At 40.8% G+C, this 15,824-nt stretch overlaps 1 protein-coding gene across 2 annotated transcripts in view; it reads right to left on the bottom strand.

The window, feature by feature from the left end:
* COL22A1 (collagen type XXII alpha 1 chain) overlaps positions 1–15,824 on the bottom strand; it is a 281,196-nt gene that overhangs the window by 51,039 nt on the left and 214,333 nt on the right. For both annotated transcript variants that reach the window (XM_075211680.1, XM_075211681.1), the window contains exons 36-40: positions 13,523–13,576; positions 12,885–12,938; positions 6,968–7,021; positions 4,968–5,072; positions 4,251–4,295 (exon numbers count right to left, since the gene is read on the bottom strand). In XM_075211680.1, the coding sequence (XP_075067781.1) occupies positions 4,251–4,295; positions 4,968–5,072; positions 6,968–7,021; positions 12,885–12,938; positions 13,523–13,576 (312 nt within the window). The remainder of the gene's footprint in view (positions 1–4,250; positions 4,296–4,967; positions 5,073–6,967; positions 7,022–12,884; positions 12,939–13,522; positions 13,577–15,824) is intronic.

Here is a 15,824-nt window from a genome sequence, read left to right as displayed (position 1 = left end):
CACTTTTAAGATGATAGTAATGTGGCCCTAGGAAGAAGTTAAATGTGGGTCTATGTAGACACCAGGAAAGTGGCACTAAATAGAGTACAGTAAAATGTATCAATTAAGAGAATAATAATGTTGCTCTACAAAGAGAATAGTAACATGGCTCTAGGAGAGGATAGTAACGTGTCTCTACGAAGAGGACAATAACGTGGCTTTATGAAGATGCTAGTAACATGTCTCTTGAAGAGGATAGTAAGATGGCTCTAGGAGAGGATAGTAACGTGGCTCTATGAAGAGGATAGTAACGTGGCTCTATGAAGAGGATAGTAACATGGTTCTATGAAGAGGATAGTAACGTGGCTCTATAAAGAGGATAGTAAAGTGTCTCTTGAAGAGGACAGTAACGTGGCACTGTGAAGAGGGTAATAATGTGGCACTAGGAAAAAGGTTAGTAATGTGGCACAAAGAAATGGCTAGTGGTTTGGCACTATAAGGAGACTATTAATGTGGCACTATGATGAGGCAGTAATGTGGCTGTATGAAGACCCAATAATGTGGCTCTATGAAGAGAATAATAATATGGCTTAATGAAGAGGGAAGTAATGCGTAACTATTTAGGGCTAATAATGCGGCAATAGGATGCGACTAGTATTATGGCACAAAGAAGACACTAGTAATGTGACTCTAAAAGGACTCTAGTAATGTGGCCCTACCAGTGGCACTATAAGACTAGTAACATGTTATTATATAGAGACTTGGGGCTAGATTTACTAAGCTGCGGGTTTGAAAAAGTGGGGATGTTGCCTATAGCAACCAATCAGATTCTAGCTTTCATTTATTTAGTACCTTCTACAAAATGACAGCTAGAATCTGATTGGTTGCTATAGGCAACATCCCCACTTTTTCAAACCCGCAGCTTAGTAAATCTAGCCCCTGGACTTGTCTTGGCATATTTGTACATCGGAATCCATTGGAAGATAATGTAGCCTACAATGAGGTCATTGTATATTCTTGTTTTTACTGTGGACAAGTTCACTTCCTCTTGCCACTAACCTCTGGCTGTGTTGGGGGCTCTTATGAATTAGAAGAGCTCAGCATAGTATCCTATACTTAATTGGTGTAGTTCACAGCCAATGAAGAATGGAGGTGTTTCCTTACTGGCCAATCCCTGTCTTAGTAGCTGGTCAGGGTTGGGTTAGAATATAAGGCTTTGGTAGGATGAACTTAGATGACATGTCTGCATTGGTCTTAGCAAGAGAAGCTCCTCTGCATAGTGGTAAAGGGAATGCTAACTGCAGTGAAAGTGAATTATATTCTGGGATTGCCAGAGGTTTGGCAAGTGGGAGTTATACCAAAATGAAAAAAGCATCATAAAACTCCTGGGCCCCGTTCACTCCAAACTCATCAGAGCAGAAGTCTTAACTCTAACCTCTCACCTTCAGGACACTCTGTGGCTAGACAGGAGGGCTTCATTAGGTAAGCCTCAGGGGGAATAGTTTAACTGCTCCCATTAAGACTGAAAAACTCCTCAAACAGCCATGAAACTGAGTTTGTATATAGTTCCCTTAATAATGGAGAAAAATAACAAAATAACAAGTGTCAATTGCCTGAATAATAAAAAGCCACTCCATTTAATTGAGAGGCTCTAGCAGTCTTTAGCTCGAGCATCCGGAACACACAGATCGGAACAAACACTTTGCTGGGTACGATGGCCTTGGAATTAAATACCATTTTAATGAATGCTGCAGGGAGCAATTAGAGAGAAAAATGAACGTATTGTACCAAACACTAATTACCCAAGTTTGTTTTCTCCTTTTCTTTAACTCTGTCAGTAGAATAAATCATTCTGTAGACTTTTTGCATATATCACACCTATTAATACTGCAGCCTGTTTTTCTTACTTCTATATTTCATTCTCTCCCATGTATCTCTCATTCCTTCCTTCTTTTAAAGTGCAGGCAGTGGATGAAATCCTCGGGAGAGTCTGTGACCTGTAGGGCACTTATCACGCGTCTATTCTGAGACCATAATACATCTTATATATTCTGTCCATGAATAGAATATAAGGAGCACTGTGCACTAGGGCATGAAACTGCTTCATAAGAGTTTTATATTAAGGGAAGCTCTAGATACATATTTATAGAACTTTACAATGCTCATTGCCTGGCAGCCATCAAATCAGTATTGCCAATACAGGGAGTTACAGAGTGGCTGCATTTCAAACTTCTCCTGCCTCTTCCATCAGGGGAATTCTCTATTGTGGGACGAGTTTTCAGTGTGTTACTCCTACACACAAAGGTCACCGTGTGTTCAAATGAACTGGTATTTCTGGATATGCGTAACAACTGTCAAAGTCGAATAATTGGATGAAAGAAAGTATACTGATTAATAATGTTTTACCATGCGATTGCAATCAGTACGCCACGTGTCCTGGCGCAATCGCACGATAAATAACGCACTCATACACTCGTACTTACACATTCACTTGTATATAGTTAATTTTTATAATAGTTCCAATCCACAGTTGTTTATGAACATATGTTATTTAGTTTATAGTTAAATAGTATAAGGTTATATGTACACGTTAGTGAGATCTACGGTTCAGGTCACAGGAAACATATCATTCTAATCCTCTATTTATTCGCAGACGTCCGGTTCTATCGCCGAAAGGATCGCTCCTTGCGTATAGTAGTTATGGATGATAGGGAATAAATGATTAGAATTAAATTGTCTGTGTAATGCTAGTAGACCAGTTTGAACTAGTTCTTGGCGGGAAGATTAAATATGCATCATCTAGAGAGCTGACCCCCACCCTTGGAGAGTTAACCCCCACCCCTGGAAGGTGTCGTTTGAACTGACCTATGGTTTACAGTACACTGGACCTTCCTGAAGCCTGAACCTATGGAAACATGCCAAGTCATCTGTATTGTATTTACTGTAACACCAAATGTATATATATTGCTTCCTGGAATCCGCTTGCAGTCACTTTGACCACAGACTTCAGGATTGAATGATTGTATAGCTGGATCCAGCAGAGCGCAGCACAGCGTATGTATCTGTACTTATTTATTGAACTGTTATTCTTTTGCTTTTGCTAAATAAATTGCTTGTGCTTTGGAACCACACAAATCGCATAGACAATGATTATTGGAAAACGATGATAATAATTTAAAACAACCTATAATATGCACATAGGCTGCAAAAACTGCACCAGCCACCGATTACAGTGGTGGACAATAGAGCAGCTGGCAGTATGTCCGACACTTCCGCTGTCAGCCAGGGTTTTTATTAAAATTAATATAATAATAATAAGAAAATAAGAAATATTCTCAAGCAGAACAAACCACCAGTTTCTTAAATATCAAAGAGGAGCCTGACGGTTTAAATAAAAAAGCGCCTTCAATCCTGGTGATGCTCCTGAACATGCTCTCACACATCACAGGTAGCGCCTAAATGGCAGCGTCTACATAATAGGTATAACTAAAGTTAGGGGCTGTCAACTGGCTCACGGAAGGATAAGGGCCTTGCGTAAGGAGTCACATGACTGGTATACAGGGGCGCAGAGAAGGGTGGCGGGAGCAGTTACGAAGTACAAGCGCTTGGGCCTGCCTCCTACTTGAAGGAGTCACCAAACTGGTTTGGCTCTGCCCTCTTCAGGGGCTATGCATGGGGACCCAAGAAGTTGATGTGCAGGGGCCCAAAATTTCTCTTGGCGACCCTGCTGGTAGACTAGCACTCTGTCCGCTGGGCTCCATTCCCCAACCTGACAACAGCCAAGTTATGGTAGATGGGCCTGGCTCCCGGTGACGGTGGAAAGGGCAGTCCATGGGCTCGACACATTTGCTCATCAAATCTTGGCAGAAGCACATGGCATCAACGCTCGGATCCCCTATCCCTATGAGCATAGTTGCCTTGTGGTCATTGGTCCTGCACAAACTCTATGTGTAGTAAATATTTGATGTAAATAGTAGAAATGTTTGTATGAAGCTTTTATTCTCTGACAGGTTCCTACAATGTCAGATATGTTATTCTGTACTTGGTAATAAGGTGGTGTGCTGTTGTTATGCTACAACTATGAAGCAAGTATTGTGTGTAAACTACACCCACTGTTACAATTTTAGAAAGCGTCTGGTGTCAGATTTAATAGCGCAACCCACAATGTAAGTTTGAGTCATTTTTAATATCAGAATAATGCAATTCAATGCATTCAAACTTGGATATGCAATAGTAGTATTATTGCACTGGAGCAAATGTATTTTACTAACCTTAGAACCATGTTGTCCTAGTGGACCAGGGGGGCCGCGTTCTCCCTACAAAAAACATAAATAACATGTATTAGCCACGAGAATATTTTGTTTAAGAGGTATTACGTTCTTGTTGCCTAATTAAGAATAAAGACAATCTCAGAATCGGGGCTGTGAACTTAAAAATGTTCTGTATGCTGAGCAAGATGTCAGTAAACGCTGACAATTTCCTGACTGCTGCTTGTTGCTTTCTTGCTCTGTCTAGTGCAGTGTTTCTCAACTCCAGTCCTCAGGACCCACTAACAGTGCAGGATTGCCAGGTGACCAGTGAAATAATTATACCACCTGCTACACTGTGTCAGGCAGTAATGAATACACCTGTGCTCCAGCTAGGAGATATGGAAAACATGTACTGCTAGGGGGTCCTGAGGACTGGAGTTGAGAAACACTGGTCTAGTGCTTGTGTCAGTGTATACTGAGATTGATTGTTGACCCCTATTCACCATATGGGTCAACAATCTCTATTGTCACAGTCAGTCAAGCTGAGATGACCACAGCTTAAATTTGGTGTACCAAGAGGACAAAACAAGAGCCTACATGTTCCTGCTCAGGCTTACAGATTTCAGTACAAGGGTGTGATTCCATGATAAATTGGATCCTTTTAATGGATTACAGTGTTTCGTCCCTTCAGAATTTTTCCACCTAAACATATTGTCATGCCTGCATCGCTGAGCTTACCCGTTCGCCATCCTTGCCTCTTCCTGGTAATCCCGGCAAACCAGCAAGACCGGCTTCCCCTTGAGGGCCAGGAGGTCCGACTTTTCCTTCTTTACCTGGCTCACCCTGAAAAGATACAACATTTATTCATTAGTATTGCAATACTGCTGCCTCTCCTAATGTGTGTACTGTGTAGTCCTGTTATTGTACCTCAGCTGGAGGAAAACCCATTCTTTTTGGGTCCTGAGCTGTGGCCCCCCCAGCTATACCTACTACAACTCACCGATTCTCTAGAACATGACATTACATCTCAGGGGGAGCATTCATGGAAAACTGGTGCAACGGAAAAAGGTTGTGTTGGCCATAGCAACCAATGGGCTAGTAGCTGTCACTTGTGTACTTTACTCAAATAAAGCAAATATGTGATCAGTTGTTATGGACAACAACTGTTATTTGTGACATTCTTCATAAAAGTTCGTACTATATATTTTTCAAATTTCAGCAATTAATAATATAAGTTATATTGCTACACTGTCATGTCAATAAAAAGAATAATTATATTTTGACTAATATTATTATTTTTTATTCAATGCCAATATATTATGCAGACAATAACAGAATGTATATTTATCTCTATAATTCCATGTCCCAGCAGAACTTACGCTCTATATTCCCCACCGTAGGCACCAAACGCACACTAAGGCCAGTTCAGTTAACTAATAAATTTACTTGCACCTTCTCCTCCTGTTATATAATTTACATAGCCTCCTGAAAATGAAATCTTGGCTTTGCACCACTCCACAAAAATGGCCACTCCAACGCACCTATTTCATAACTACACCCCTTGCAACTCTTCCTCCGGGAATGCCGCCATGAAGGGCCATATGTTCTTTGGTGTAAATCTAAGCATACTTGAAAAAATTGATGCCCATCACGGCACCAAAGTGGATTTTGCACTGTGCTACAGCCATTTGCACACCGTAAACCAGGCCCGATGGTGTCAGCCTTTTTTTTTTGGGCTGAACCAATATTCGTGAGTAAAATCAATTAATTAGGAATAACATAAAACCGTGTCCTATAAATATCTAAAATTGCCTCATGTCTCTGTGATGCCTCTGGTTCCTAGAGAATGTGAATTGAGTGTGTGATAGGCTGCATTGTCATGAATGTGACCATCCTGCAGGTCAGGACTTTTGCCATGATGCCAGGACAGTCCCGATTTCAGCGGAATAGTCCCAATTTTCGGGCTCTGTTTCGCTGTCCTATCTGTTGGCATGTTTGTCCCATCGGTGGGAATGTTGGGGGAAAGGAGGTATATAATGGACAGTAGCCCTCTGGGGGTGTGTTCATGCCCCTTTGTGGCATGACCAAGCCCCCTTCACAACATGACAATGCCCCTTTGAATGTGGCCATGCTACCTGTCCCACTGTTGGAGACAGACATGTAGGGAGGTACGGGGATGTGTGCCCCCTGGTGGGTTCACCTTCAAAGACGCTCATACTAGCATCAGTTTTGCGTGGCATTGACTGGGTTTTTTAGGGGAGGGGTGCTGGGGGTGTTCCCAGAACTTCAAATGCCCCCAGGGGACACACCACTCCCTGTGCCACACACCATCCCAAATTCAGAAATAGAAATGCTGGGAGTTATATTACCATGTCTGGTACACTTTTAGTAATGTTGCTAATAGAAGAATACTGTTATTGATCTCGTTTCATAGAGTGAATATTTTGACCTCTCCTGTTTGCCAGCCAGACATGCTCTGAAACATATAGAGTTAGCATCGTGCACTAGATTCCCAATTCCCCCCACTATCCAGAAACCAGATGGAGAATATAAATGAGCACCATCTGATTTGATGAACTTTTCAGTTTTGGTTTTCATACAAATACCAGGAGATGGAGCAGACAGCGGACAGATGGATAATCATTCAGCTCCCAGCATGCTATGCTTCTCATGCTTGATACAATCCTATTTACTTACTCTTCAACATTCTTTATAAAATATAATATGTGCATTCTCACCTTTTCACCATTCTTGCCATCTTTTCCTGGCAAAGCGGATTCTCCTGGACTTCCCTGCGAACCAAGATATTTTGGTATTAATAATAGTGAAATTGTTTTGAGATCGGTCCACGGTTACATAAATTATATTTGAAATATATTGTGCATGTGTTTGTAATCCTTAGCAAGCAATGTATCTTTCCCCCTAGTTGACTGATTTATAAAATCCACATACAATAAGAGTACATTCAGTTATTTTCCAAAAAAGTCTTATGTGTGCCAAAACATATTCAAAATCAACTTGGGTAGCTTAAAGAATTTAATTCACTATTCCCCAAATTAACAGAACAAATACCCAGGGTACTCGGGAGATGCAACATCCACTCAGCTCCAGATCTGACCTTCAACTCTCTTACCTTTCATTACTTCCTCCCACTCCTTTCTCCAAGACTTCTCCTGTGCTGCTCCCAACCTATGGAACTCCTTGACTCATCTTACCAGACTCCCCCCAACCTCCAATCCTTCAAATGATCCCTCAAATCTTCACTCTTCCTGTTTGCATTCCCTACCACCTAAACCCTCACATCCACTCTCTCTGCCTCATCAATTCACTCCATCCCCTCTTGCCCAATTTACACCTACTGTCTCTCATTATCTCTACCCTCTAGAATGTAAGCTCTTACAGGCAGGGTCCTCTCCTCCTTATGACTCATGTCTGCCTACCTCATACAACCTTGTTGTCACGTCTTAACCTGATTTCTCTGCTACCTCATGCTATTATTATTAGCTCATTACCATTCATGGAAACATTATTATTATTATCATGCTTAATTGTATTTATGTCACTGTTATTTTATGTATCTGTCACTATATTTATTTTTTGTTTGTCATATCTGTAAGACGGATCTCCAACATTACGGAATCTGTGATGCCCTATAAATAAATGCTGATGAGTGATGGTGGTGATGGTGATGATTATGAGTGATGGTTGTGACAGTGACAGTGGTGGTGATGATTATGATGAGTGATGGTGGTGATGGTGATGAATATGATGAGTGATGGTGGTGATGGTTACAGTGGTGATGATGGTGATGGTGATGGTGGAGATGGTAACAGTGCTAAAGATGGCAGTGGTGATCATGATGATGATTATCGGTGATGGAGGTGATGGTGGTAATGGTGACAGTGGTGATGGTGATGATGATGATGATGAGTGATGGTGGTGATGGTGATCAATATGATGAGTGTTGGTGGTGATGGTGATCAATATGATGAGTGTTGGTGGTGATGGTTACAGTGGTGATGAAGGCGATGGTGATGGTGATGGTGATGGTGGTGATGGTGATGATGAGTGATGGTGGTGATGGTGATGATGAGTGATGGTGGTGATGGTGATGATTATGATGAGTGATGGTGGTGCTGGTGACAGTGGTGATGATGGTGATGGTGATGGTGGGAATGGTAACAGTGGTAAAGATGGCAGTGGTGATGATGATGATGATTATCGGTGATGGTGGTAATGGTGACAGTGGTGATGGTGATGATCACGATGAGTGACGGTGATGATGGTGGTGATGTTGACAATGGTGATGATGGCAGTGGTGATGATGATGATTATCAGTGATGGTGATGATGGTAACAGTGGTGAAGATGGCAGTGGTGATGATGATGATGATGATTATCAGTGATGGTGGTGATGATGGCAGTGGTGATGGTGATAATTATCAGTGATGGTGGTGACGGTGATGGTTGTATTGGTGGCAGTGGTGATGGTGATGATGGTAGTGGTGGTGATGATGATTATCAGTGATGGTGGTGATGGTGGTGATGATGGCAGTGGTGATGGTGATAATTATCAGTGATGGTGGTGACGGTGATGGTTGTATTGGTGGCAGTGGTGATGGTGATGATGGTAGTGGTGATGATGATGATTATCAGTGATGGTGGTGATGGTGGTGATGATGGCAGTGGTGATGGTGATAATTATCAGTGATGGTGGTGACGGTGATGGTTGTATTGGTGGCAGTGGTGATGGTGATGATGGCAGTGGTGATGATGATGATTATCAGTGATGGTGGTGATGGTAACAGTGGTGAAGATGGCAGTGGTGATCATGATGATGATTATCAGTGATGGTGGTGATGGTGGTAATGGTGGCAGTGGTGATGGTGATGATGATGAGTGACGGTGGTGATGTTGACAGTGGTGATGATGGCAGTGCTGATGGTGATAATTATCAGTGATGGTGGTGATGGTGGTGATGGTAACAGTGGTAAAGTTGGCAGTGGTGATCATGATGCTGATTATCAGTGATGGTGGTGATGGTGGTGATGATGGCAGTGGTGATGGTGATAATTATCAGTGATGGTGGTGACGGTAATGGTTGTATTGGTGGCAGTGGTGATGGTGATGATGGTAGTGGTGGACATGATGATTATCAGTGATGGTGGTGATGGTGGTGATGATGGCAGTGGTGATGGTGATAATTATCAGTGATGGTGGTGACGGTGATGGTTGTATTGGTGGCAGTGGTGATGGTGATGATGGTAGTGGTGATGATGATGATTATCAGTGATGGTGGTGATGGTGGTGATGATGGCAGTGGTGATGGTGATAATTATCAGTGATGGTGGTGACAGTGATGGTTGTATTGGTGGCAGTGGTGATGGTGATGATGGCAGTGGTGATGATGATGATTATCAGTGATGGTGGTGATGGTAACAGTGGTGAAGATGGCAGTGGTGATCATGATGATGATTATCAGTGATGGTGGTGATGGTGGTAATGGTGGCAGTGGTGATGGTGATGATGATGAGTGACGGTGGTGATGTTGACAGTGGTGATGATGGCAGTGCTGATGGTGATAATTATCAGTGATGTGGTGACGGTGATGGTTGTATTGGTGGCAGTGGTGATGGTGATGATGGTAGTGGTGGTGATAATGACAGGCAGAAGAATTTTGGATTCCAGTGCTGTTGATATCTGTTCCTTCATTGCAGCTGACTATAAGTTGCTGAGGGGGAGTTATTATGAAAAATGGGACCCACTACGATTGTCTTATTAGTGTTTGTGAGGGTTACCATGGGTATATAAAGTAGGGATAACTTTTTCTTTAAGTAATTAAATAAAATTCTATCCGCTAATAAAAATGATATCCTCTGTGTACTGGCCATATTGTAATATTCTAAAAGTTGGACTCTCAACGTGCTGTAAAACACATTGGGTCGCGGAATAGTGACAGACGCATGTCTTTAATAGTATAAATCAATGTGTTTGGATATAGCAGGTTACAGTCATTTATACATCCCACCACTGGCATTGTGTTCTAAATATACCCTTTCTATAAAATTCCTCTTGGCCTAATCCTCCCAACATCCTACAGCTTCATAGCATGACCTCGATTCCAGCTACACGGTAACACTTCTCGTTCCTTATGTCTATAACTACAGAATACAGCATGTGGCTTCTCATATATGTTGCATTAAAGACGCATTTTTAGAAAATATAAATATTTTATACTTTTTCAATGTAGTCATTTGGAATCGACACTCATAGTATATTTATAGCACAGAAAGCTAAATGTCTTCTAAGTTCCTTCAGGCAGACAGAATAAATGTATTTTTTATAAATATATTTCAGAAAGCTTTTAGTTAATGGTAAGACATGACTCTGCATATTGTCTATATATGTATAAATATAGATTGTCCCTAATTCTTTACTGTATCACTAAGTACTGGAGAGATGCAGATGAACACCAAGATTAAATTGAGCAGAATACATGTTCCTAATTCATTTAAATGCATCTATGAATAAAAAATGTACAAGAATGTATATCTAATATATTATCCCTATTTTATGCAGCTTACTTTAGACCAGCGTTTCTCAAAACCTGGTCCTCATGACCCCTAACGGTGCAGGTTTTCCAGGTGACAAGGAAAATAATTTTACCACCTGTGGATCTGTTACAATGTAACAGTCAGTAATGAATTCTCCTAATCTAAAGCAACAAGATATGGAAAACATGCACTGTTAGGGGTCATGAGGACTGGGACAGAGAAACACTGCTTTAGACAGAGCAACTGAGTCATTTTCTTGGGCTAAAAATTATTTCTTGAATGTCTAGGACCCTAGGATTAGCCAACCTGTGGCCTTCCAGGCGTCGTCAAACCACAAGTCCCAGCATACCCTGCAGCTGTATGCTGTCTATCAGTTGATAGAGCATGCTGGGGCTTGTAGTTTCACAACACCTGAAGGCTATGTATGTCTTGGCTAGGCAATATATGCAGTTTGTGGTGTTCCAGGACATCTTGAAAACTAGTAACACACAATTCCACAGTATCAGTGATATTGGACATTGGCCCCTACAGTTTTCATGCGGCCAGCCTAAAGCTTATTAAATTAGTGTAAAGGATGTCTGCAGTGCTGGCATATCTATCAATCTCTGGAGCCCGGTTAATAACCTAAGCTGGGGCACTGCCATGCCCTGCTCAGTAGAAGTCAGAGATTTGCTAATTAGAAATGCACTGATGCAGGAAAGGTTCCTATAACAGCTAAATAGGTTACGCTGAAGATTCTGTCATCTTGAAGAAAAGAACAGCACTAACTCTGCTCAGCATATTGGGGTCACAGCGGAGCCACCAGATCTACTAGATCCCAGTGTGGTTGGGTCCCTATTGTCCTGCCACTGATCAACTGCTAATCGAGTATTATCTATAGTCAATATGCTCATTTTGTTGAAAGTCTATTGCAAAATATGTGCACTTGACCCTATCACTGGCAATTCTGTGCACAATAAAAGGAGGAGACAGATTCAACAGACATTCTAGTGATGTAAATATAATGGTGTACTGTCAGTATTCAGCGTGGACTAAAATATTTAACAACTTGCAACAAGTATATGCTGGGGTCTGTATCACCACCAATTGGTCATAAGTAGTACATCCTATCCACTTGACTATAATTAACTGGAACCAACTGAAAAAGAAGAGGCAGGTGACATGTAAAACTGATTTACGATAAAAGATAAGTCAGAAAAACAAAACAATCAGCCAGTATAATAGACTGAAGGATTTTGAGATGCTACTGATTCCAAAACATTATATATATATATATATATATATATATATATATATATATATATATATATATATAAATGTCTAGTGGCGTGTGTTAGTCTGTGTGTGTGTGGAAAAAATAAAACCAAGCTGCAGCGCCACCTGCTGGGCGGAGTTATACACTGACCTACTAAATTCTTAGTGTGTGTGGAAAAAAAAATTCAGAAAGGCCTGAAATTTGGTATACTAAGATGGTTTAATTTGTTAATTTAATTTGTTAATTGTTAAAAGTGTTTATAAAGATTTAAAAAAATATATATATATATTTCTTGAAGGAGAAGTGACAGTTGGGAGTGGTTGGTGGTTGCCGGGGGTGACAGTGGGGAGTGGTTGGTGGTTGCCGGGGGTGACAGTGGGGAGTGGTTGGTGGTTGAGGCCTGGGCTATGGCCCAAATGCATGACAAGAACCTTTTTAACACCTTAAGTAGCTTGATTTGACTAGAATGCATGAGTATCATGCACGGGTTAACTTGTATATATATATACATAAATATACATAGATATACATACATACATACATACATACATACATACATATATGTATACACAGTACATTGAAGTTATCCTGGAGTATAGTTTATTATAAGCACAGCCAATACAGTCTGCATATATTTATTTTCATACATATATAATAAATGTTACAGGGTGTTACTTGCTATATATCATGTTCATTTAAAGTGAAACAAATAACATCATTGTTGGTTTTGATAATTAACCATCCTTGATGCTTTCACTCATACATTACTAATTACACACAAATACAAAACATGTAACAGAATATTCTCCGATCTGTCTGCGGGAGGTTATAATGAGGACACACTTACCACATTTCCCGGTAGCCCCCTGGCTCCAGGCTGACCAGCTAGGCCCGGTGGACCCTACAAAGAAAAGATAATGAAGGTTGCGATAAGCTAAATTCACTCAGGCTGGTAGTACAGGGCTGGCAGCACAAGTAAAGTAATATACAAAATGCTAAAGTTGTAAATGCATCGAGAGCGTTCCTTGTTACCTGCAGATTAGACACGAGTCACAACATGAACTAATTAATGAGGAAATATTTTCATTGCTTCTCATAGTGAAGACATATTTCCTTGCATTTATGTTAAACCCTTCACACACCAATCTTGTGATGTTATGAATCACATGACGCCCTCTGGAGTGGTGGGGGAGGGGTTACTTAGCTGTATTAATCACATAAGTTGGTAAATATGGAGCTATTGACTCATCTATTCGCCTCACAGACAGGCGGGACTCATGTAATTCATACTTTCTGTCTGACAGGTGTGAAACGCGTCATAATCACATAACACAGATACATCTGAGGAGACGACAAACAGTGAATAAAATAGCTCTTTCCAGACCTCATCTGGCTGTGTCACTCTTCATTTGGGATCTATCAGAACTTTCCTCACTAACCGAGTTCACCGTAGTATTAATTAATGATACTATTTTACATACTTACAATATCTCCCTTTGGTCCCCGTTCTCCTTTGCCTCCATCCTGTCCCTTAGGGCCCTGTATTAAAAAACACAGGACATTAAAATAAATATTGTGGTTCTAATACAGAGTATATTTTTGCACCTAATAGCTGTCAAGTGGTCTTGATTACAAAATAGTAATTGGGCATCTGCTTTGTATCCTGTATAACAACAGACTGAGACACCCACAGACATTACATGTTCAATGGTCCCACACTTTTTACTTTGGCGTTCTACTGTTCTTTAACAGACTTGGGAAGTCCCAGAATGTCTTGCCACATACTTGTAGTTTCAAAACTGCTAGAGAACCACAGAAAGTCTATAAGTGCTGCAGACTATACAGTAAAAACATCAAAATCACTTTTTATACCATGCCTCACTATTATGGACAGGGGAGATATGAAAAGAATAGGATGCTCCACCTGATGATGTCATTTGTATCATCAAGTGGGCGGGGCCATGTGTATGATGACACTGTGCCGTTATGGCAGGTTACCACCCACCTTGCAGGCAGGTAAGTGCTCTAGTAGGAGAATGTCTTGGAGTCTCCCAGATATTCTGTGAGAATAGCGAACTATGAGTAGCAGCCTTCTTAAACCAGAAGGTAGACACATGACTCTAGTATATCATCTGTTCCTCCATTGCTGGTGTCCACCATTTGTTCTCCAATAAATATGGCACAGTCGTGTTTCGGTATCTGAGCGGAGTGTGTGGGATTAATTTAAAATGTCTAGCAGCTGAGGTTGGTTTAAAAGTCTTGTATGCAGCAGCTAAACAGTTAACACTAGGGAACAAATAGCAAACAGATACAATGCAAATATTTAGTAAAGTCACTAATTGATCTCATTATTATTATTTTTATTGCTTATTTGCAAGACGCCACAGTGCTTTGCAGCGCCATGTAGTGGGGACCACGGGACATACATAAAACAGGGACATACCAATTAGACAAAATAAATGCAGACATGAAAACAAAGGGTATGGAGGACCCCGTTCATGAGAGCTTACACTCTAATTGGAAGAGGGCACGGCCGAGACTAGAGAAGTGAGTGTAGCTCCAAGAGGAGATTTGGGCAGCTGTGAGGGTGCATTAGTGTAGGTAGTATAGGCAGGAGTAGTGTAGGCTATAATAAAGAGATTTCAGAGAGCATTTAAAGATTTGAAGGCTGTGGGAGAGTCTGATCGGGATGGTAAGGAACTCCATAAGTTTGGAGCAGCACAGGAGAAGTCTTGATATTAACAAGTCACATTATTTTTTTTTCCACTGAGTTGAATAATACACCTGCAGTAACAGAACTGTGTCTAATAAACATGCTGTTTTTCAAACTTTAACAGCACGTTGCCATGTTAGGATGGAGATGTGTCTGTATCTGACCCAGCAGAATCAGGCTTACTTTGCAGAAATGCACGCTATAGACTGGTGCATACATACACAGGAGTATTAGGCTTATATGACAGTCGCTTAATGGACTGAAAATGTTTTTTTTTGACCTGTATTGAATCCAGTTGGCACCTTCTCTGTTAAGAGATCTGCAGTAGAATGTCCGGATAATCTGGCACAAAGCTTCATGTCTGACCATGTTAATGTTGGTGTCTAGAGATGCCTTAACTGTTGCACAGAAAGGAACGTCCTCCACTTCCTCAGATATAATGAAACAAATGCTGTAATAGTCCTAATAAATGTCAATCCTAATAATATACAATATCCTGCACCCAGAGGCCAAACAGCTCGGTAATAAAGTCATGGGGCGTAATAGTTATATATGCTGTGTTCTTTACATAGTAATAATAAGTAGTGTGTTAATGGTTTCACAGTGTCCTAATGCTATGATCCATGTTTGCACATCTATTAATATTTCCTGGACTGTATAATTAGCATAGAACAAGTACATTGATGCTTGCGTCAGTGCTGAATATTATGAATTACATATAGGAAACATGATCTTAGTTCAGAAAATAAAATACAGCAGAGACGTCATAAGTGTGTTACACGATCTTAAGAACAAGTACAGACAGTATTTGCACAGTTTCCACAAGAACAAAAAAACCCTCAGCCACTATTTAGGTGTCTAGAAAAGTGATAAAGTGACTTATTGCTATATATGGCAGCTTTTATTAAATATGCCACAAAATCTGTGTGCGTCAAACCACCACCACGAAGGTCCAGAAAATCGTTGTGGTGTCATGTGACGTGAAAGTGGCGCTGTCTGAGTAAATCTGGGTGTGGCCTAATGAGTCCCATTTATCCATTTATATTATTGCCAAATGATTTCCCCTAAATTCAT

This window comes from Mixophyes fleayi, chromosome 5, assembly GCF_038048845.1.
Source record: "Mixophyes fleayi isolate aMixFle1 chromosome 5, aMixFle1.hap1, whole genome shotgun sequence".
In the NCBI taxonomy this organism is placed as follows: Eukaryota; Metazoa; Chordata; class Amphibia; order Anura; family Limnodynastidae; genus Mixophyes; species Mixophyes fleayi.
Note: the sequence above shows the minus strand (reverse complement) of the source record. Positions and strands in the feature narration are given on the sequence as shown.